The following is a 22349-nucleotide window of genomic DNA, read 5'->3' on the forward strand; positions in this document are numbered from 1 at the left end:
GGGATCAAACTCCCAGGCCCTGCACCTGCTTGCAGGTGCTTTAATCCGCTGAGCTATTTGGCTGGCCCCTGAATTCATCTTCTACTCCACGTTGCTCGTCTATCACCTGCTTATCTTTCTGTCTCCTGTCTAGAAGGAAATCCACAAGACCCACCTGGCTCATTCCTCCCCCACCCCATGAATAAGGGAGATATCTGTAGTGATTAGTAAGCATGATTATCCCATTTACTAGGATGATTTCTTCATTATGAATTATAGATCTTGAGCTGGGGATACAGCTCAGTCGCATAAGTGTCTGCTTTGCAAGCACAAGATCCTGAGATCAATTCCCAGTACCGGAAAAAAAAATTATAGATCTATGTCAATCAAGTATATTAGTTTCTTATCAGTATGTTTTGGTGAGTTAGTTCCTGGAATCTGAGGTCCCCATGGACTTGAACCTGGAATTGAATTATGAGGGGACCTCAGATTCCAGAACTAACTCACTCTTCAAGCCTCCAGAGTTTTGGTAAAGATCCAGGACATGGGGACACACCAAGATATGGCATCTACAGGGGAGGTAACCAAGGTGGTGTAGTTAATCAGGAACGAGAAGCAGCAGAGTGTAAAGTCTTCGCTTCGCTGGCTGCCCTTCTCTTATACGAGCTCCAATCTTAACTTCTGCCAGCTTCTGCCTTTGTGACCTTGGATAAATGAGGTCAAAGTTTTCTTTGTAAAATTTCCCTTGTGCCATAAAAGCAGTGTTTTAACAGTAAGCAGAACACAGGAAGAACTGCCTGCCCCATGCCCTAGGCTGCCCTCTCCTCGCACGACAGAAGCCCACCGGTCCATGCCTGTCTGCCAGGCTCTGACTCCTGCAGGGCATGCCCAGTGCTGGCCTAGACAGGGGTGCTGTGCTCATGCACGCCTCATGGCGTTTTGAGGAAATCAGGGCTAGGGATGGGGGATTCCTTGTCTAGGTGCAGCGGTGGAAGCACGGCTTCCTGGGGTGCCCAGCTCCACACGAGCCTGCACTGCCCAGTGGGCGAAGGTGGGCAAGACGTTTCCTGCCTCGGTGCCGAAGCATCCTGGCTTCTGGGTCATTGGGCGTTTTCTCTTCGTGTCACCTCTCCTCTCTGCAGGAGACAGCAATATACTCCAGGTTTGCCACCGGAAGCTGTCTTTCCTTCCCTCAAAAGAAATCAGCAGGCTAAGCATCTAAGCAAGCGCAGGGACCAGGGTTCGATCCTCAGCACCACATGCCGTGCCAGCCCCACAGCAGGCACTCTGAGCTGGCCACCGAGTCCAGGCATGAGGGTTTACACCTGTAATCCCGGCACTGGGGAGGCTGATAACAGGAAGACCACTACGAGTCCAAGCTACATAGTGAGACCCTGTACCAAATATATAAATTAAAAAGAAAAGAAATGAAATCTTCAGAACCTTTCTTTCTGAAGTCATTCTGAGGCTCTCCAAGGTAATAAAGTCTCTAAGAATGCCTGACTGGATGAAATCACTCATCCTAGTTTTCTCTTTTTTTCCCCTTCTTCATTCAGTGAAAGAGATTTACAGTGAAAAACAGTTTGGATTTTTGTCATTAGATAGACTTATGGAAATTACAAATTATTGTCTTTTTTTTTTTTTTTTTTTTTTTGCAGAACCGGGGATTGAACTCAGTCCCTTGCACTTGCCGGGGAAGCGCTTATTCCACTGAGCCATCTCCCTGGCCCCTCAAATTATTTTCCTAGTAAGGTTTTTGGTTAAAAAGATAAATGAATGGATAAGCAGATTTTCCAAATAGAAAACAAAACAAAAGTATAGGAAATCCTAGGCTTGTAAAATCTCTGGGGCCACAAAGAGAGAACACTGTTTCTGGTAATGAAACAAGGATACCCTAAAGATTCAAACAAGAAATTCTTGGTAAATAAAACAAGAATAGATTTCCCAGAAAACTAGACAAAACTGCATTAGTGAATGCCAGTTGGACAGAGAGCCTTAGAGATTCCTCATGAGACCTTTCATTTTGTTGTTTTAGAAGTGTAATGTTCACTTATGTTTACTTCCTTTAACTAATGAAGCCTAGAATTTTGTTTTGTTTTGTTTTCTGTTCCTAAAAATACTATGTTCTCTCCTCAGCTTGGCTGATCGGCTGCATTTACCTAATCCCACCTGGAGTCTGGGAACAGCCTCTGGGACAGGAAGTGCGCAGGAGAGAGACACACTCCCCTGTCTGAGGAAAGCACCCACGGACAGCCCACTTCCTGTGACTGGAAAGTGGCCCAGCGATTACCTCCTGGCCACTCCACTGTCGCCTCATGTATGTGACATTTCCCCCGCTGGCATCTGATTCTGATGGCCGAAGGCTTACACGCTAGCTCTCTGCTCTTCATCAGCTGACTACAGCTGGCTATGTGGCCCTTGGAGAAGATATTCATTGTCCCTAACCCCAAGTTTCCTTGTCTGTAAAGTGGAAGTGATCGTATCTCACAAGCTTCTGCCAAGGATTAGGTAAGGTAATCGCTGTGTAGTACAGAGCAGGAGCCAGACGTGTGGTGGTGTTCCCTTTCCCTTCCTCGCGGTGGAAGACACAAAACAGGAATACAAAACTGGGAGGGCCTGGCCAAATAGCTCAGCGGATTAAAGTGCCTGCAGGCAGGCGCAGAGGCCTGGGTTCAATCCCCAAGCCTGCTGTGCCAGCCCTGCCCCTGGGGCATGCTGAGACAGCAATTGAGATTGGGCATGGTGGTGCGTGCCTGTAATCCCAGCACTTGGGAGGCTGTAAACAGGAGGATCACTAGGAGTCGGATCTAGTACTGAGACCCTGAATACCTTGTAGACCCTTCCCTAAAAAAATTAAAATAAAAAAAACTAGAAGGAATTCTTCAGTCACTTGTCATTGTCTATGAAAGCAGCCTGTGGGAACTGGCCCAGTCTCTGCAGAGACAGATCAGCCTCCTCAGAACCTTGGTCAGAGGAGAGACTGGTTTTAGGGGTGGGTTTTAGGGGTGGGCTCAGAGCCTGGGAGGGAGAGTTACACAAGGACACTTGCCTGGGCAAATAGTCTCCTGCAGACGTGAGTTTCACAGCCAGCTCAGGAGAGCCTGGAAAATCTGAAGTCATAACAAGACAAAACTGTCTAAAACAGTTTGAACATCTGTAATCTGAAAAATCTAAAACACAAAAATCTCCAGACTCTGAAACCTTTTGTGATGTTACAAGTGGAAAATGTCAAACTGTGAAAAAATAATTTTCAAGCACAAAGTTATCAAGAATATTGTATAAAATAACTTTCAGGCTATGAGTGTAAGTATACAAATCATTAATGAATTCTAGTTTTAGACTGAGGGCTCCTCCCCAGCATATTTCATAGTATATATGCAACATTTCCAAATTTTTTTTTAAATCTAAAACGGAAACACTTCTGGTACTACCCATTTCAGATCTAGGATGAGCCCTGTATTCATATTTTAATACTTTCCCCCAAAGCTCATCTTCAACACACAATTTGTGCTTGGAACCTTCTCTTTCTGGTAAGGAAGACACAGATGGGGCAAAATCACACAAGGGACAGGTCATGGGGGCAGATTTCTTTAGCTCCAGGACCAACTTCTTCTGCCATCTGTGTGCCGTCACCTCAGGCCTGGACCCCAGCCCAGGTGCATTGTTTGTAATTACAGAGCACCTGGGAGCCTAGCTGACAAGGAATTCCACCCTGCTGTGTGCTTCTTGCCTGCCCACACCACGGACCCCCTCCTGTCCCCAGGAGACCCACTTGGGGTCCCACTGGCAGGCAGGCTGCTCCTGCTGTCACAGGCCCTCCTGGGGGTTCCTCACACCATCCAACCTTTTTGGAGGGTTTTCCTACCTAACCACTGACCCCTTCAGAAGACAAACATGCCCCAGCGTCTGCTGCCACCTGTTGTCTTCTCCATTCAATTGTGCAGAGCCCCAGGGGTTGGGGGCCAGACCTTTTTGGGAAGCCAGGGGTATTTCTTACTTCTCTAGAGAAGACATATGGTGCTATGTGGCCCAAGGCCATCCACGTAACTACTGTCCTCTAGCAAGGAACAGGGTAGGGTTTCCAGTGGCCACTGACCACGGAGATAGCTCAGTGGCATCATCGCCTGCCTGGCAAGCGCAAGGTCCTGAGTTTGATCCACAGCACATGCACATGTACGTGCACGTCTATGCACACGCACACTCTCTCTCTCTCTCTCTCTCTCTCTCTCTCTCTCTCACACACACACACACACACACACACACACACAAAAGCACTTAAGAATCCTCCATTTGGCCTGGGGAGATAGCTTGGTGGTCTAAGTGCCTGCCTAGCAAATGCAAGGAGCCCGGACTGATCCTAGTACTTCATGCCCTGCTGGCCATGTGCACTGTGCCAGTCACTGCAACCAGGTATGGTGGCGCATGAAGCACTGGGGAGACTGAAACAGGAGGATCACTAGGAGTCCAAGCAGCATAGCGATACCCTATACAAATAAATAAATAAAAGATATTTTTTTAAAAAAAGAATCCTTCATTTATGGGCTGGGGAGATAGCTCAGTGGCACAAGTACCTGCCTGCAAGCACAAGATCCTGAGTGCGATTCCTGGTACCAGAAGAGAAAAAAGATAATGCCCAGTGGCCACTGACCCTCAGAGTGACTCCTGGAACACGCACATGTCGCAGAAAAGTGCCTCTGCCGGGCTTAGCAATTGAGAATTTAATTGCTCTGTAATTGCTGAGTAACCTGGTCTATCCCAGCCAGGTGAATGCTAAGGTGGACAAACGGAGGGCTCTCTCTCTCTCTCAAGCCCCAGGCCTCCCTGCAGACCCCAGTTTGCTAGTGGGGAGCAGGTGACAGAGCTATGTGTGTTCCTCACACCATCCAACCTTTTCGGAGGGTTTTCCTACCTAACCACTGACCCCTTCAGAAGACAAACATGCCCCAGCGTCTGCTGCCACCTGTTGCCTTCTCCATTCAATTGTGCAGAGGCCCAGGGGCTGGGGGCCAGGGCAATGTGGGGCCCAGGAAGGATGCGGGGAGCTCTCTAAACTGACACAGCATACTAGGTGGGAAATCCAGCCTCCGAAAGAATTGTTGGTGGGAAAATGTAAAACTGAATGCAAAGAAAAGTGAAGCACTGGAAGCTTGCACGCTCGAATACGAACAGTGATCAATTCTATATGATGTGATTCAAATTTTCTTTTCCTATTCATAGTTGTATTCTCCATATTTCTGTTATAAACTTTCTATTTATTTTTTGCAGTGATAACTTTCCAGGCAAGTGCTTATTCTATTGAGCCATTATTTTTAATTTATTTTTTTGGTGGAACCGGGGATTGAACTCAGGCCCTTATGCTTGCCAAGCCAGTGGTTATTCTACTGAGCCATCTCCCCGGCCCCTTGTATTCTCCATATTTCCAACAACTAGGGTGCATAACATAATCAGAAGAAACACATGTTATTTAAAACCAAATGAAATGGCTAGAAGGATTTCTCTTGAGAAGAACATAAAAACCTAATATATCATTGTGGAGCTGGTCTTGCTTCCAGCTCCAGATTGATACCTTTTTTTTTTTTTTTTTGGAACCGGGGATTGAACCCAGGCCATTGCTCTTGCCAGGGAAGCACTTATTCCACTGAGCCATCTCCCCAGCCCCAGATCGGTACCTTTGCCATGGTCCCCAACTTCTGGCTACCCCAGACTCCTCATCTGTGCAGGGGCACAGACCATGGGGCAGCGTCCCTGGCATGTTCAGTACCTATAAGTGTCTCTTCTGTCTTGGAGTAAGGGTGGAATGAATGAGAAAGGAGTGAGGATCAAAAGGCTGCCGGGGCTGAGAGCGCCCTCAGGACTCAGGTACTCGCTTCCTTCCTTCCCTCCCCTGCCCGGCATTCTCCTGCCAGTTCCTCCCATTGCTCCAGTAGCAGCAATCTTCCTCCTCTCAGCCCCATTACTACCCATGGAGACAAATGGGCTGCAATTCTGCTCCACCTGGGAGGCAGCTGGCCAGCTCCAGGGTCATTGTTCCCGATGTCACCAAGAGCCCAGAAGGGAGGGGACCAGTGGGATCCAAGTAGGACTGCAATTATCAGCCTATTCAGCTCCCCAGAATAAAGCCCTGCCATTAGCTAGCAGCAGGGAGGGGCATCAGGAGCTCTCCAGCCTCTGGGAAGAAAGAGCCTGGCACAGGCTGCAAGGGCCTCACCTGCCCATTAACCTGGCAGGCCTGGGGGTGATTGCCCAGGCCTGAGTGGAGCCCAGGATCATCTTCCCTGTCATGCAGTCTCAGAACCTTCACCGCCTCACAGCCAATCCCTTGTGTACAACTCCCCTACCCCCCTCCCTATGCCTCCACAGATCCCAGAAACTTTCGGACTTTCCCCACCTTGGTCTTTCCACCCTGGGCCATACTGCTCCCTGCAGGCTCTCCTGCAAAGAGCTGGGGAAGGCTGTCCCAGCCCTCAGCAAGGCTGTCCTGAGGTTTCCATGTCTCTTTAGGAGCTGGTCAGAATGTCTCAGGCCCCAGGGTCTCTGGGACACATGGTGGAGCTAAAACAGCTGACCAGGTAGGCGAGCTGCTGCCGCAGCCCTCCAAGACTCAGGAGAGGGACATTTTCTCAGCCTGGCAGCAAGGGGTGGGCCCGGGAGGGGCAGGCACAGTGTGCACTCATGCTGACGTTGGCCTCAGCCTGAGTGCAGAGGCGGCAGGGAACCCCCATAGCCGGCTGTATCCACACACCAGAGACCCGGGGATCAACTGATTGGGGCTGGGCTCCCCACTGAGTTGTCTGTGGAGCCTGACTGATCGGCTTGTCCCTGGAAGTCCTCTGAGGAGGCCATAACTGGGCTGGAGACTGGGAAGTAGGCAGAAGCAGGACTTGCCTCACAGCACCCAGGGGCCCAGGGGGCTCTGGGCCCACTCTCCTGTGCTGGGGCCTCAGCCTGGGCTTTGACCTTGGGACCCAATCCTGGATGGCTCCCTGGGAAGTCTGGGCCACGCTTTATGCTCTACAGAGGTGCGACATCTGTTTAGGGAAAGTGACCAGTGTGAAGGGGTCATGGAAAGATTGGGGGGCAGGGATGCTGAGAGTCTGGGGGGACAGGATTCCCTTGGGGAGCCAAGAACAGATGGACCAACTGGCACACACCCTGCTGGGCTGTACAGAAGACACCCAGAAGCCTCTTCCCAACAGGCCAAGACAGACATCACACAGAGAAACAGACAGACAGACAGACAGACAGACAGACAGACAGACAGACAGGCTCTAGGAGACTACATACCACACGGGCAGACAGGATAAAACAACAGGAACTACAGACAAGCAGCAGCTGAAGCTCTGGGCGTCCTGGAGGCCAGAGCCTCTGCTCAGGCAGGCCACCATAATGGGCAGGGCTCATAGGCCCCTCCGTAATTCTTCCCCCTCCGGCTCCCTCCCCCCAACCTCCAGCCACCAACCTCAGTGCCTGCACCTCCAAGGGGAGGACAGATGACAGACACTTGGGGAGCTAAGATAATGGATTGCTTGACATCCACCCCAAGCCTTGGAAACAACCCCAGTCCTCTGCAGTCTTGGCCCCCATTAGGGCCTCTCCCACAGCCTTCCCTGCCCCTCAGAACCTACCTTTTCAGTTGCTGCAGGCGCACAGTAACTTCTCCCACCCTGCCCCCCCTGAGCTGGGGCTGCATGCAGGCAGAGGAGAGGTGGCATGTTCAGGAGCATGAGGGGTGGGAAGGAGACAAAGACAGGAATGTGCCAGACCCGAGCAAGACACCTGTCACCCGTCCCTGGCAGGCCTGGCTTCCTGAGCATGCGTTACCCCACATCGACACAGCTCTCTCCTTAGTGTCTGTAACGTGCTCCCTGAGGTGAGTTGAAGTCATGGGGCGGGAAGCAAACTTCACTCCTGCCTGGGAAGGCCACTGTCAGGAAGGAGACTCAGGAAGTGTCCCAGGAAGGAGAAAGGGCCCTTCTGCCACCTCCTCCTTTGTCACCTTGGTGTTTCATGGAGCGCCACTCTTCCTTTTTCCTCTTCCTCTACTGTGTCACTCTCCCACTGCCCCCTTCCAATTTCTAGGTGAGTCATTTTCAATTTGGGGATTTCCTAATGTGACACTAGATGGGGGGTTTCCAGGGCTCCATAATCCCTGGGCCTGGTCCAAAACTTGGCACAGAGACCACACAAAGCGCCAAACAATAGCACAGGACCAGCTGCAGGGTGCCTTCACCTCTCCCTGGGCCTTGGACTGAAGGCCTTCCAAGATGACCCCATCATCTCTGCCCCAGAGTCCTGCCTCCTTTTCTGGCTTCTTCTGACCTCCCCTCATGAGAATTCAAGTGCCACTGCCTTTGAGGGGTGCTTTTCTGTGCCTCTAGGTCAGCAGCCACCACCTCTGATAGCTATGGGATTATTTCTAAGGACAAAAAGGAAAAATATCATAGAGTGCTGAATCTTACACATGAAAATGGTGAGCACTGGGAGCCAATGCCCCAAGTTCCAGACAGCCAGTGGCATTTACCGGTCACCACACACAGGTCTTGAGTCTTTGGACCTGCAGCCTTCTCTCACGTAGGAAAAGGATAATATCCTGCCTGTCTGGCTTCACTGAGAAGCCGGAATGCACGAGACTATACGTAAATGCTACTTTACAGATGAAGAAACTGAGCCTGGGCATTGCATACATGGCCTCAATTCGTTCTCGAATCAGGAGTCTGGGGAGAGGGCCCACTTCAAGCCAGAAACCAAATGAGGTAAAGAACAAGTCAAGAAAAGAGAAATTGGCAGAAGTGAGGCAAAAAATGAGATAAGAGAAAGAAGGGAACAAAGTGTCAAAGAGTAGATGGAAGCGCAGGGTGTGGACTTCACATCAGGGCAGGGACACTGAGAGGGGCACAATGGATCAGGCGATGGCATGGAGGACAGGGGCTGCAAGGAAAGGAGACAGAGGAGTAGGCATGGCCCGAAAAGCAAAGACACCAAGCCCTGCCTGTCAACAACCCCCTTCCTTCCCAGCACTCAGTCAACTCAGCCGGCATGAGCAATCCTCAAAATTAAGCCAGTCACCCCAGCTCTTCCCAGAAGGAGAAAATTGGAAAGAAAAATATAAATCTTTGCTGAAAGAGCCTGATAGGAAGGTCTGGTGTCCATCGGGCTCAAACACTGTGCTATGTGACATGTATTATCAGATTGGTGTTTCTTGCTGTTTATCAAAATTATATTTCATATCAGCCCCTCAGAAGGCAGAAGCGTAGGTCAAGAGATGGAATGGCAGGGCGTGATGACCTTAAATGTTAGGAATGGTTCTTCTGGGTCCTGAGGAAGGAAAGAGAGACAGAATGGAAGGGGATAATGAGATGGGCCATGTTCAGAGTGGTGCTGGGGCCGAAGCTGAAGGGATGGAGATGGAAACAAGTAAGGCCATGCTAGACTCCAAAGAAGGCCCAGGAGTTGGGTGCTGAGAGGAGGGAAGGGTGTGGGAGGCAGTGGGGAGGAGGGGGCTCCCGGGTCCCACCTGTGGGAGGCCAGGTCGGAGCAGGCAGGCTTCTGCTCGGCGTCAGCAGCTGGGCAGCAGAACTGGTGCAGCACGGTCTCATTCCTGTGAGCAGAACAGAGAAGGTCAGGGTGTGGTGAACCAGACTGGGCCAGCTCCACCGCATACTACTGCATTTTTGTCTCACTCCTTGCTGCCTCTTCTGTGCCACCTGAGCCCCTGTGTGACATGGGTGGCTGAATATTGCTGCGGAGAAGTGCACCGCACTAGGTCATGTCTACCAAAATCTTGTTCTGTCAGCTCTAGGCCCAGTTTAACAGCCACCTCCTGTACGGAGCTTCCGTGGCCAGCCCAGGCTCCCTGCTTCTGGACCCCATCTCTGTAGGGAGGGTTTACCATTTGTCCTGCTCTATCTCTTCTCCTAGCTCTTCATGATGCTGTTTTCGACTAAGGTCCTGCAAGATCTGCAGGCACTAAACATCTTCAAACTGATCAGATGCGAAGACACAGAGCATTTAGATGGAGACTTTTATCTTGCCAGCTAGGACTCCAAGGCTTGGCATTTGATAAAGGGTTGGTTTGACATAAAAGAGGAAGCCAACCCAGGAAGCAGGAATTTGGGTTCCAGGACCAACTCTGCAGCTGGCCAGGGATATGATACACAGACTATGAATACCTGGTGACAGAAGAGGTAATCCAGTGAGTTCATAAATGTGTAGAAAGGTGCTCCACATTACTAATTCTTTTTTTTTCTTTTGTATTTTTATTCTTTTTATACAGGGTCTTGCTACACAGTTCAAACTCATAGTGATCCTCCTATTTTAGCGTCCCCAGTGCTGGGATTACAGGCATGTGCCACCATGCTTGGGGTTCTGGGGCCAGCATGGCATGCAGTACTAGGGATCGAACTCAGGGCCTTGTGCTTGCCAGGCAGGTGCTTATGCCACCTAGCTATCTCTCCAGTCCTGACTTTTTTTTTTTACATTTTTTTCATAATTTTATTGATAAACAAATAGCAATGAGACAGTTTCAAATCAAATCGCTAGGATAGTTTCAATAATTAACACACTGCATACATTCTTCGCAACTTTTTTTTATTGAGTCCTAACTTATTTACTATTGAAATCACTGAGATGAACAAGAGCAGTGGTTCTTGACACACACTGCCTATTAGAATCACCAGCTTATTAGAAATACCACTACGTGGGTTCTAGCAGACTCTCAGTAGTATAGTCTGGCAGGACCCATGGCACCAGGACTTTCTATAAATTTCCAGGGGATTCTAAAGGGAGTGTTCCGACTTGCATCTGGATGTCCCCAGAAGCCTCACGCAGGCATGAGTGCCTTCTGAGGATGGCTGTATCCATTGTCTGGACCTGGGATTATGGGTGTGAGTGTCACAGCCACCCGAGGGTGGCAGCCTGCACACAACAGAAGGGACAAAAAGAGTCTTCTGTGGCTCTCCTCCTTTTCGCTCTTGTAGCTTAGCTGTCTCCCGCCACCATGAGCTGCTGCCCTCTGCCAGGCGCCGCCCTGCCTTGGAGCCAGCTGATTGTGAACTGAAACCTCCACAAACTGTGAGCTAAGTAAACCTTTCTTGTCTTCATTTTGGGCATCGAGTATATTGTCTCAGCAACAAGAGAAAAGTAACCCACACAGGGAGCCGAGACCCAGAAGCAGTAGACTAGATTTTCAAGTCCGCCTTGCTCTGAAATGCTGTGATTCTGAATCCACAGTTAATACTGCAGCCATCGTTGGCTGAAACTATGCTGATCTGTCGCACACTCTGTCTTACTAGTTGGTCCCCATCCTGGGCTTTCTGGAGCCAGAGAATGTCAGGCCTGGACAGTCTCCGGAGAGTATATGGAAAGGGTCTTTAGACTTTGTAACCTAAACTAAGAACATTTGTCCAAAGCAAACATTTATCAGAAGTCCATTTTGTGGAATAACAAACCCAGAACAGCTCCTTGGTTGGGGGGTGGGGGGGAAGTCCACAGTCTTTTCTCAGCCTCGCTTTTGGGATCCTTTTTTTTTTTTCTTCTCTCTTTCTCCTTTGGTATTAGGAATTGAACGCAGAACCTTGTGCTTACCAAGCAGGTTCTATGCCACTGAGCTCTATACCTAGCCCTAGCCTCACTTTTGGTAGCCACCTCCCTGGCTCATTTTGGGAGCCCCTCCACTCTGAGATTATGGAGAGAAAATGCTGAGTTTAGCTATCGTCATAGTAGAAGGTAATACTGACTGGTGCATACCTTAATTTGACAAAATAAATGCCAAGAGAGTATATGTCTAAATGAAAAAAAATATTCAGAAGAAAACAAGGAATAAGTGCTTGCCTGGCAAGCGCAAGGGCCTGAGTTCAATCCCCGGCTCCGCCAAATAAAAAAAAAGAAAAAAAAACAAGGATATAGCTTATGAGTTTGGAAGATTTTAAAAACAAAACAGAGTTCGAGGTCAGCCTGCACCACATAGTAAGACCCTGTATAAAGAGAAAGATAGACTAAGAAAATATATTTGCACCACATATGATAGAAAGTAGGTTAGTATTCATCCCACTCTGAGCTCTGTTATGGTTTGTGTCTAGCTGCCCCCCCCCCCCCACAAAGCCTCATGGGCAGATGCAGCTGGAGAAGCAACGGGTGGCCTGAGGGGCGGGGCCAGAGGACCAGGGCGGAGCCAGATGACCAGGGCGGGGCCAGATGACCAGGGCGGGGCCAGAGAGGCGTGAATCATTAAACTGGCTCGCCTGTGCTGTCTCAGAGGTGTGGAGCGGGTCATCCTGGACACGGCAGCGCCCCAGCCTCTCCTCCAGTGTCTTGAAGCCTCCAGTAACTGCGAGCTAAATAAACCTTTCCTTCCCTCATTTTGAATATCGGGTATTTGCCACGAAGACAAGCTCCAACACACTCTTTAGACAAAGATGAACCCAGGAGAAAAAATAGGCAGACTGTGAATAGCTAGTGACAGAAGAGGTAATCCAAAGAGCTCATAAACATGTAGAAAGGCACTCCACATTACTAATTCATGCAAATTAAAGTAGTACTGAGATGCTGTAATTCACTCATCAGACTGACAAACATTAAAAAGACTGTTAAAAACAAGTGTTGGTGAGGTTGTGGGGAAAGCATTATTCTCAGGCACTACCTATGTAGTGCAAATTTTTACCATTCTTTTTTGGAATTAACAAAGAAATATGATTTCTGATCCAGAAGTTCTACCTCTGGGACTAGATTTCATACTTGCAGAAGTAGAAGTACTGGCTCATAAATTATTTATTTTAATTTTCATGGCAGTACTATTTTGGTGGTGGGAGAGGACAACCAGAAACAACCTGGGTGACCATCTACCACAGAATGGCTGAATAAATTTTGATACCCATATCTTGGAATTATGAACCATTCAACAAGAGCCAGGTAACATTGTATCTCTTGGATGGATTTGCACAATGTATAGCTAAGTAAAAATAGTAATTTTCAGATATCTATTTATCTATCTATATAGATATAGATATATATCTTAGTTTTGTAAAACAAACATGACCCCTCTCCCCCATCCAAATTTTGTACATGTGCTCTATATGAATGTACTATATTTTATGAGTGCAAATTACCTGTTTACTGTGGCTACCATAGCAGGCTGACAATAGGGAAAAAGAGTGGAGGCAGGAAAAGGAGAGACAGTGTTGGTGTGCTGGTAACTGAAGTGTTTCTCATCTATGATGTTACTTTTTAATCTTGCTTGCCACGCTGACTTGGAGAGGTGACTGGATTGTGCAGGCAGAGAGTAATCCCACCCAGGGTGAAGCCACTGCTGAGTTCCCAGTGCAGGGCGCCTAGGAGCTGGGCCTGGTGGGCGTGGGCGGAAGCAAGTGCTGGAGCGGGGGCTGAGCCTGGCCCCTGTGTCTGGTTTCTGGCCCTTTCCTCTTGGGCTCTTGCCCTGCTCCCTGCTTCGCAGCAGCCATGATGTGAGCGGCTTTCTTCTGCCCCCTGCTTCTGCCACCAGGTTTGTGTCTCTGACATCATCAGCCAAAAGAACCTCTCCTCCTTTAAGTGGTGTGTGGTAAGCATTTTGCTCACAGTGACAAACAGCTGACTGACATGTGCTGCAGATACATTAAAATTGAATGTACCTGGAAGACTAAAATGTGTCAGAAACCAGTACAAACATTGTTGTCTCAGAATGGAATTATGAGGGAAAAGAAAACTTTTTTTCACTGAGGACTTACAGTGAACTATACCTCTGCATTTTTATGTTTTATTTTGAGACAGGGTCTCCCTGGGTAGGACCTGCCTTCTTCAGCCTCCTGAAGGATTGCAGGTGCCTACTGTTAAGTTCAGCTTATGAACAATTTTTTGGTCACAAATGGTTACTAGATCATTGAATATAAATTATATGCAATCTATAAAACATCAATTAAAAAATAATGCAATTGGGGCTGGGGAGATGGCTCAGTGGAATAAGCACTTCCCTGGCAAGTGCAAGGCCCTGAGTTCAATCCCGGGTTCCGGAGGAAAAAGGAAAAAAAAAAAATGGTTGACCATAGTTTTGGGCTGGAGAGATGGCTCAGTGGTCTAAAGCACCTACTTAGAACAAGCTTCGCAAAGCAAGGGACCGCGGTTCAATCCCCAGCACCACATGCCAGCCAGCTCCGCCCCCTGGTGGGCTGAGCTGGCCACACACACACACACACACACACACACACACACACACTAAATAAATGTTAAAAAAAAATTTTAAAAAAATGCAATTAATATAATACTTTAAAAGGGCATGGACTGAGGACTCAGCTCAGAGGTACAGCATGTGTGTAGCTTGTGCCAGGCCTGGATTCTACTCCCAGCACTGCAGAAAAATGTAAATAAATAAATAAATAGTACAGAAAACAAAAACTAACCCTGGTCCATTATTTTACAAGTGGGGAAAACAGGCTTACAGTGAAAAGCACTGTTTAAAGTTGTCCCCTGCTAAGTCCCTGTCAGTTTGCCAGCCTCCCTCGTGTTCCTGCCAACCTTCCCAGAGTTGCTGGGGTAAATCAAGGCCTTGGAGAACTTCCTGGAACCTGAAGGTCTTGTGGCTGCACCCAGAGCTTCCTGGCCTGAAGAAAAGGAAAGAAGAGACAAGGCAGGAACATGGTGGCTCAGAGGGAAGGGATGGGGGACCCAGTGTGGAGAGAAAGCCCTTGGTGTGGTTATGCGCACCTCCGCCTCCAAGCCACCAGCTGTGCCTGTGTCAGGGCACATTTGAGATTCCTGACCAAAGCTACCAGGAGGATAGGCAAAGAAACAGCTTGCTCTGCGGTCACAGTGCTGGCAGTTGGGGAAGCAGAGTCACCAGGCAGTGTCATGTGCTGGCCCAAATGCCGGAAGGATGCTGTTCTGACCTTGCCTTCCTTTCTCAGAGGCTTCCTCCCAAGGCCGTGAACCACTCCTCACCCAAGCCTGGGGGCAGTCCGCAGGAATGCTGGGGTCCCCGGTCTTTAGCTGTATCAGCACAAGTAATGAGTGAAGCAGAGTAAATGTGCCTGAAACTTCTGTACCCCAGACTAGGGCTGGCAGTGCTTTTGGGGTGCAGTGTTTGCTGGGGTTTCTGCTAGTAAGGCCCTTTGAACAGTCTTCTTGAGAGGGAGGCTCATTAGCCATGTCCTGCCCTGCAGCTCCTCCTATACCCTCTTCCTAGAGTGCCACCTTAGCAGGGGTCTCCCAGAGGACCCTCTTCACCTCCCCCTACAGTTCAGTCCAGGCTGAATTGAGGTACTGCTCTCACTGCCTCAGACCACCTCCCTGTCCAAGGCCATGGTCTAAGTCCATTGGCTGAACATCACCTTCAGCTTTGTGGGTGTCCTTTCCCTCTGCTCGAAGGAGAACCCACACAGAAGGGGCCAAAGAATTCCTTCCCATGAATAATAAAATTGGAGCCATGATGAAAAAGGTACCTTCTCTCTGAGCGTTCTTCTCCAAAACCCACACCCATGATTTAAGAGTGAGAAACACAGTAGACTGTAGAGGTTCTAAATCAAAGATATGCCAAGTTTTGAGGAATGACCAACATTCCTTAAAATTGTAACATCATGAAAACTACAAAGAAGCAATTTTCACTGGCGGAGGAGACGGAGGAGATATGAGGATTAACTGTCACATAGTACCCTGGACAGCTGGGGTCCTGGACAAGAAAGAGAACCGTGGGAAAACTGGTGAAATACAAATAAAGTCTGAGCTTCAGTTGGTAGAGACATGATAGATAGATGGCTTGGTGGGCAGGTGGTGGGAGATAGATGGTAAGTAGATGGATGAGAGGTAGATGGATGATAAAATAGGAAGGAAAATACTAATGATTGAGTCTCAGTATTCACAGCGTTTATCATGTGGCAAGAACAATTTCTATCTCCGTCTCACAGATTAACTTATTAATTCTCACAAAACTCCAACATCCACAAACACTTTGTCATCACTTTGTAGGCACAGTGCGTTTCTGAGCCACTGGTGAAAAAAATCAAGCATTCGGATACATTACCTTGCCCCTCATGACAACTCTTTATGGTAGGTGCTGCCAGCCCCCCTTGGCACCAGTGAGGATGCAAAGGTTCAGAGGACAAATCACCCAGCTAGTCAGCAGCCGAGCTGAATCTCAGGCAGGGTGGGTGTAGGACCACGCCTGTGACTCTTCCGCATGAGGTATCTGGCCAGCAGGCATTTGTTTCCTCACCAGGCTTGCATCGGTGCACTGACAAGTTCCTGTCTGACTGAAGCTGGAAAAGAGCCATCATGGAAGTGGGCAGAGGGACCACGACTTCATTTGCTGTCTTCCAGGAGCTTCTCTGGGTCCCTAAGCTCAACAATGTGGCCCTTCCTCTCTCTGCCTCCCTCTCCTTCCTCTTCCCTGAGAGCCAGCACTGCAGTACAATGACACCAGTGACTAGGAAGGAGAACAAGGGACAGAAAGCCAGACACAGGGTGTCCAGGGTGCAGAGTGGACCGTCAGAGCCATCTGTGGGAAGCCAGTGGCTTTGGGCCCAGCCCACACCAGCTCAGCTCATGGGACTGGTGCCAGGAGCCCCAGCTCTGCACGAATGGACTACAAACCTTGTCTGTGTTCATTCAAGTCTCTGGTCTTTCAAAGCTTCTGTTTTCTCCTCAGTCAGACTGGGATAATGGCAACGTCTACACCCTGCAGGGCTTTTCAGGGGAGCAAACACCACAGGAGTGTAAAGTGCATCAAAAAAGGCAAAGGCCAGACAGGTGAACCTTTTATTCATTCACTTTCCTGACCTAGCTATTCCCTTTCATCAATTCAAATGACAGAAAGGAAAGAATACTGTCTTCCACCAGAAATGCTTCCTGTATTCCTGAAGTCTTGCTGCATTCTATGAGGGACCAGAGGCAAAAAACATTCCCTCCACACAGCAAGAGCCGGGCCCTCTCAGAACCTGTGGTACCTGATTCCACACCCCAAAGCATCCTCCTTTCATTGTGATGGAAACTGAGGCCTGGCACAAATGCCTAAAATGCTGGGCACTTAACCAGAGCACCAGGGACTCAGGCCTTGCTACTGCTGCAGGCACCAGGGAAGTAAGAGAGAATAGTATCTACAGGCCCTAGAGGGCCACTGCCACGCTTCAGGGTGTGGAACCTCCGGGGTACCCATGAATGTTAAGACAGGCCTTGGGATCCTACAGCCCCCAACCTTCTCCACAGTAGGAGCTTGACAGCAGCTCTCTCTGGCCACTGTGTCACATCATTTCCGAGGTGTCATTCAGTGTACCATGTGGGCTGTGGCCCCAGAAATGCTGAAGCTAGAAGGGACAGAAATTGGCAACAGAGTGGACCTTTCCCCTCGCAGAATTCTAAGTGATAGAAGTCTCTGGTGTCCAGGCCCAAGGCTTGTTGCTTGGCCTCTCAATTGCAAGGTCCATGATTGGAGGCAGAATTTAGTTCTCCATGGCTGTAGCAACCCATGTCTCCCAAATTGATGGATACAGCTGGACAGCTGGGTTTTGGACAAAGGTGGAAAAATCTAAGTGTGAGGCAGATTTTGGGTCTAGAAGGAGGGTGTGTGGTGGGTGTACATCCATAGTTGTGCTGTGAGGCTTGGTGAGAAAGAGCCTGGAGAACGCTGGGAGACAGAGGAATGGAGGAGCGGGGATGTGTTCCTCAGCCAGCAAGGAACAGCCCCCTCAAGGAGCTTTCGGGGATCATCCAAGCAACACAGGAACACAGGCCTGCAGAGAATCAGTGTAGATGCAAAAGAAGAGGGGGGCTGAGGCTGACTCAGAAAAGGACTGTGCTTCTTAAAGAACTTGTGAGTGGAGAGAGTGGTGTGGCCAGGGGAAGACCAGGGAGCTGAGGCCAGCTGGCTTGCTGGGGGAGGGGACAGGGAGCACAGCTGGGAACTCACCAAAGCTTTCTTTTTCTTTTCTTTTCATAATTTTATTGAGAGACAAATAGCAATGAGACAGTTTCAAATCAAATTGGTAGGACAGTTGCAATAATTAACACATTGCATACTCTCTTCCTAGTGGTTAGTTGCTATACAAGATGCGGACATGATATCCTATTTACAAACACCATTAGAACAAATCCCTCTATTCATTAAGAGAATGTAACTATATATCTATCCTAACCATTATGAATACACAGATACAAAATGGACATTCATCTGTATCCCCTTTCTTGTTTAGTTCCATCATTTGAATACTATAGGTGTGTTAACTCAGAAAAATATTCTAAAAGAGTTCAGTAGTCCATAATAGTATTAGGTCTTCTGCTTGACTGGCAATGTCAGAAATTATTGACCTGAGTCCCCCACAGCTCAACATAACACCATGGCTTTACTTCTTATACTTCGTTTTTATACTTTTCTGCTGGATGGTTAAGACCAAGATAAAGCAAGACCTATGCAACAAGAGTTGTAGCTTTTGGATCTGATAAGGTCAGTGAAATCCCCTCAGGATTTATCCTGAGACCCTGTACCTCAGATTGTAGAACCTTTGGCAGTGTCAGCCATGTGGATGAGTCATGGTCGTTGCTTGGCCAATGTGCTCTCTGTGAAAGCCTGAGAGAGTGTTTTCTCTCCATGTGACTCTCCTTAGGCACACTCTACATCATCTTCCTCTGATCACCAAAGCTTTCACAGGCACCAGCCTCCAAAACTTACCGGTGGCTATGCGCCTATTATTCCCCACGTCTATATTTAATTTGAGACTCAAAATTCCATGGAATGGCCATTAAAATAGTTGAATGGTTTAGAGAGACTGATGCAGTACTGTGGAGGGGCATTGGGCAAAGGGTAGGGAAAGGGATGCTCAGCAGGAGAATGAAGGAAGAAAAGCCCAGAATCAAAGGGACAGCTTTGAAGGCGGGCCTTTTACTCACCTCTTTGCTAGCATGAAGATAGATTTAACTCCTGGCTCCCTGTTTTGGAAGGAAAGACCCAGGGAGTCTCTCAGAAGGAGCTGCCCTGAGCCCCAGAGAAAGGGAGAAATCATAACAGCATTTCCAGTCATCTCCCTAATCCCACCTTCACTACGACCAACCATCTTAACGCTGGTACAGCTTAACGACACTGATTCATTGGGCCAGGGAGATAGCTTGGCAGTCTAAGAGCCTGCCTGGCAAGCACAAGGCCCTGGGACCCGGGTTCAATCCCTGGTATCATCATGCCATGCCAGCCCCATGCAGAGTCGACCACCACAACTGGGCATGGTGTAGTGGCACAGGCCTGTAATCCCAGTGCTGGGGAGGCTGAGACAGGAGGATCAACATGAGTCTGAGCTATGTAGTGAGATCCTGTACCAAATATATCAATAAGTAAATAAAAGATTTTTTTTAAGAAGACTGATACTTCTCAGTAGAATAAGTGCTTACCTGGCAAGCGCAAGGGCCTGAGTTCAATCCCCAGTTCCACCAAAAAAAAAAAAAAAAGACTGCTACTTTATTCCATTTTCCCTTAATTTTCTCTCACCTTCTCCAAGATCTACCTAAACATGATAAACAGACTGAAAAGCTACTCTGACGTTCAGAAGCATCTCCTGCTCTGAGGGATGTGGGAGGCCATGCACCCAAAACCATTTGGAAAAACAAAACAACTTGTAGGATTTACATTACGTGCCTTCAAGACTTGAAATAGAGCTGCCTTAATTAAGGAAGTATGGTGCCAGGGGAGGTGGGTGTGTGGCTCAGTACAGAGCTTGTGCCTAGTCTGCATGAGGCCCTGGGTTTAATCCTCAGCAATGGGAAAAATAATTGAGCAAACACTTCACCAAAGAAATATGTGTGTGTGTGTGTGTGTGTGTGTGTGTGTGTGTGTGTGTGTGTGTGTAACTGGGGATTGAATTCAGGCCCTTGCCCTTGCCAGGCAAGCACTTATTCTACTTAACTATCTCCCCAGCACCAAAGGAGAATAGTAATAGAAAATAAGCACAAGAGATGATACACAGCATCATTAGTTATGAGAGAAATGCAAATTAAAACCACAATGAAATCAAATCACAACCTAACAGGATGACTAAAATTTCCGTCTGACAGTACCAAGCGAGATAAGGGTATAGAGTACCCAAGACACACATGCCCTGGTGGCAGGAAGACAAATGAGGGAAACAGTTTGGTGGTTTCTTATAAAGTTAAACACAGGCTTACCATATGCCTCTGCAATTATATATCTCACTATTTACCCCAGATATATAAAAACACATAATAACATAAAACTATGTCAATGTTCATAGTGGAAAATAGCCTGCCACAGTCTAAATGTTTATTGTCTGGTTCATAGATGAACACATTGTAGTATAACGAGACAAGGAATTCTATGCTAGTCAGCAAAAAAAAAGGAACTAACTTACACGTCCCCAAATGGATAGACTTTAAGCAAATGATACCGAGGGGAGGAATCTAGGTGAGGAAGTCTGTACACTGCGTGATTCTATTGATGTGACATTCTAGAAAAAAACCAAAACTATGCTGAGAGTAAGTTGCAGTAGGCAGGAGGGAAAGGATTAAGAGCAAAAGGGAGCAAAGGGTCATCTGGGGTCAAGGCAATGCTTTATATCTTGATTGAGATAGAAGTTATGCAACTGTGGACATCTGTCAGGACGCATTAAACTGTACACTTAAAATTTATAGTATGTAACTTTATCTTAATATTACATATTCTAAAAAGAAAAAGATGAAAATCCTTTTCTCTTCTTTCTTCCTTCCTACTACTTCAAGAGGCTTTAGAATCATTTTTAGCTTCCCTTCACCCAGTGGCCCCGATCATCTCATTAACCCCTTTCCAAGTTGCAGAAAACCACAGTGCGTTTTCCCTTTCCACTGCTAGATTGCATTTCGGAGACCAGATGGCTCATCACTGAGCCAAAGGAATGCAGGGGGCCAGAAATGGGGACAACGAGAAGGGGTGGGGGGAGGGGCAGTGGGGCCCATTGAGTGGGCTTAGCCTGGGGGTGTGTGGCGGAAACAACTCTGAGATGACGCTAAAGAGCCAGGCCGACCATGTCCCTCACCCAGGGAGCCTCAGATCTGGTGAAGGAGGCTGCCCCATGCCTTGTTTATCTTGCTGAGTTGTAGGGGGTTCAGCGAAGCTAAGAATGTGAAACCACCTGAGGAGAAGCACAATGAACTGTGCAGGTGCAAACTCTTGCAGTGACTATTACTGATATTAGTCACCACCACTGAGGACTTCATTGAACACAGCTCCCTTGCCAACATGGATATCCTCTTGACCACCTCCTCCCAGCCTCTTCCTGGCCCTCTTCCTTCTCCAGGTCAGATTCCTTAGGCTCAGCGGTGCCATGGGACACTGCCCAGCCTCCCACAGCAAGATGGAAAGAGCCCAACAAAGCGAATGATTGCAGTTGTCCCAGCAGCCAGGTGTGAACAACCACACAGGCCTGAGGGCCTTCACTCAGGGTCATCCAACCGGGCTCAAGGACCTGCCCCAGCCTGCCAGAGGCTGTTGTCTCCACATGGTTCTCCCAGTGGCCAGCACTCGCCCTGCTTCAGCACTCTGCTCACCCTCCTTGGGGCAGCGGGGCAGTTCTCCCAGCCCTGCGCCACCACCAAGAAGCAGGAGAGTGTCCATATGAAGAAGATGGGGTGGGTTTGCATTTTCTATTATGCTCTAAAGACCTCCAGAACCCCACGAATTGCTCTATGGACCACATTTCGGTCAAGAAGAAAATAGAGAAGGCAGAGCATAGAGCCTTCCACTTCCACTAACTGAGGTCTGATTTGGTCCGCTTTATGTGTATGGGATGCCCATTAAGTGTACTTTGAAAAAAACACCGAAGTTTCTTTCTCCTTCAAGAATATGATAAAACATTCCAACCCAAAGCCCTGTACTTGCAACTGCTAAATCCAGTCCTACCTCATCGAATGCTCCAGTACTAGGATCTGTCACCTAGGCTGCAATGGCCCTTCCTAGCCTTCCTTTCTCCTGTCTATAGAAAGCCTTCTTGAATAATCATTCCTAAGGACCCTGTACAAACTGCCCCAACCATAACACAGTGTTAATCATTGTCTTAGTACATCTTGTATCACTATAACAAAATTCCTGATGCTGGTTAATGTGGGAAGAAAAGAAGTTTATTTGGCTCCTGATTCCCCTGGTTAGGAAGCCCATACAAGCATGGTGCTGGTTCTGGCAAGGACCCCAAGCTATCTCCAAACATGGTGGATGACCTCACGTGGCAGGAGTGTATTGGAGAGATCTCACATGGTGAGAGGCAGCAAAGCTGGGGAGGCCAGGCTAACTTCGACAACCTGCTTTCACAGAAACTAATCTGCCCTGCTGGGAACTAATCTAGCCCTCTAGATCAGCACTAATCCCTTCATGACTCACTCGACTCCCTCCAGGTTCTACCCCTTAAAGGTCCCACTTCTTTTCA

At 48.3% G+C, this 22349-nt stretch overlaps 1 protein-coding gene across 1 annotated transcript in view; it reads right to left on the reverse strand.

The window, feature by feature from the left end:
- Window positions 1-22349, reverse strand: part of Iqsec3 (IQ motif and Sec7 domain 3) — a 104292-nt gene that overhangs the window by 63282 nt on the left and 18661 nt on the right. Inside the window, exon 2 of the mRNA XM_004633396.2 lies at window positions 9494-9577. Coding sequence (XP_004633453.1) covers window positions 9494-9577 — 84 coding nt within the window. The remainder of the gene's footprint in view (window positions 1-9493; window positions 9578-22349) is intronic.

The sequence above is a fragment of the Octodon degus genome, unplaced genomic scaffold, assembly GCF_000260255.1.
Source record: "Octodon degus isolate 3935 unplaced genomic scaffold, OctDeg1.0 scaffold00054, whole genome shotgun sequence".
In the NCBI taxonomy this organism is placed as follows: domain Eukaryota; kingdom Metazoa; phylum Chordata; class Mammalia; order Rodentia; family Octodontidae; genus Octodon; species Octodon degus.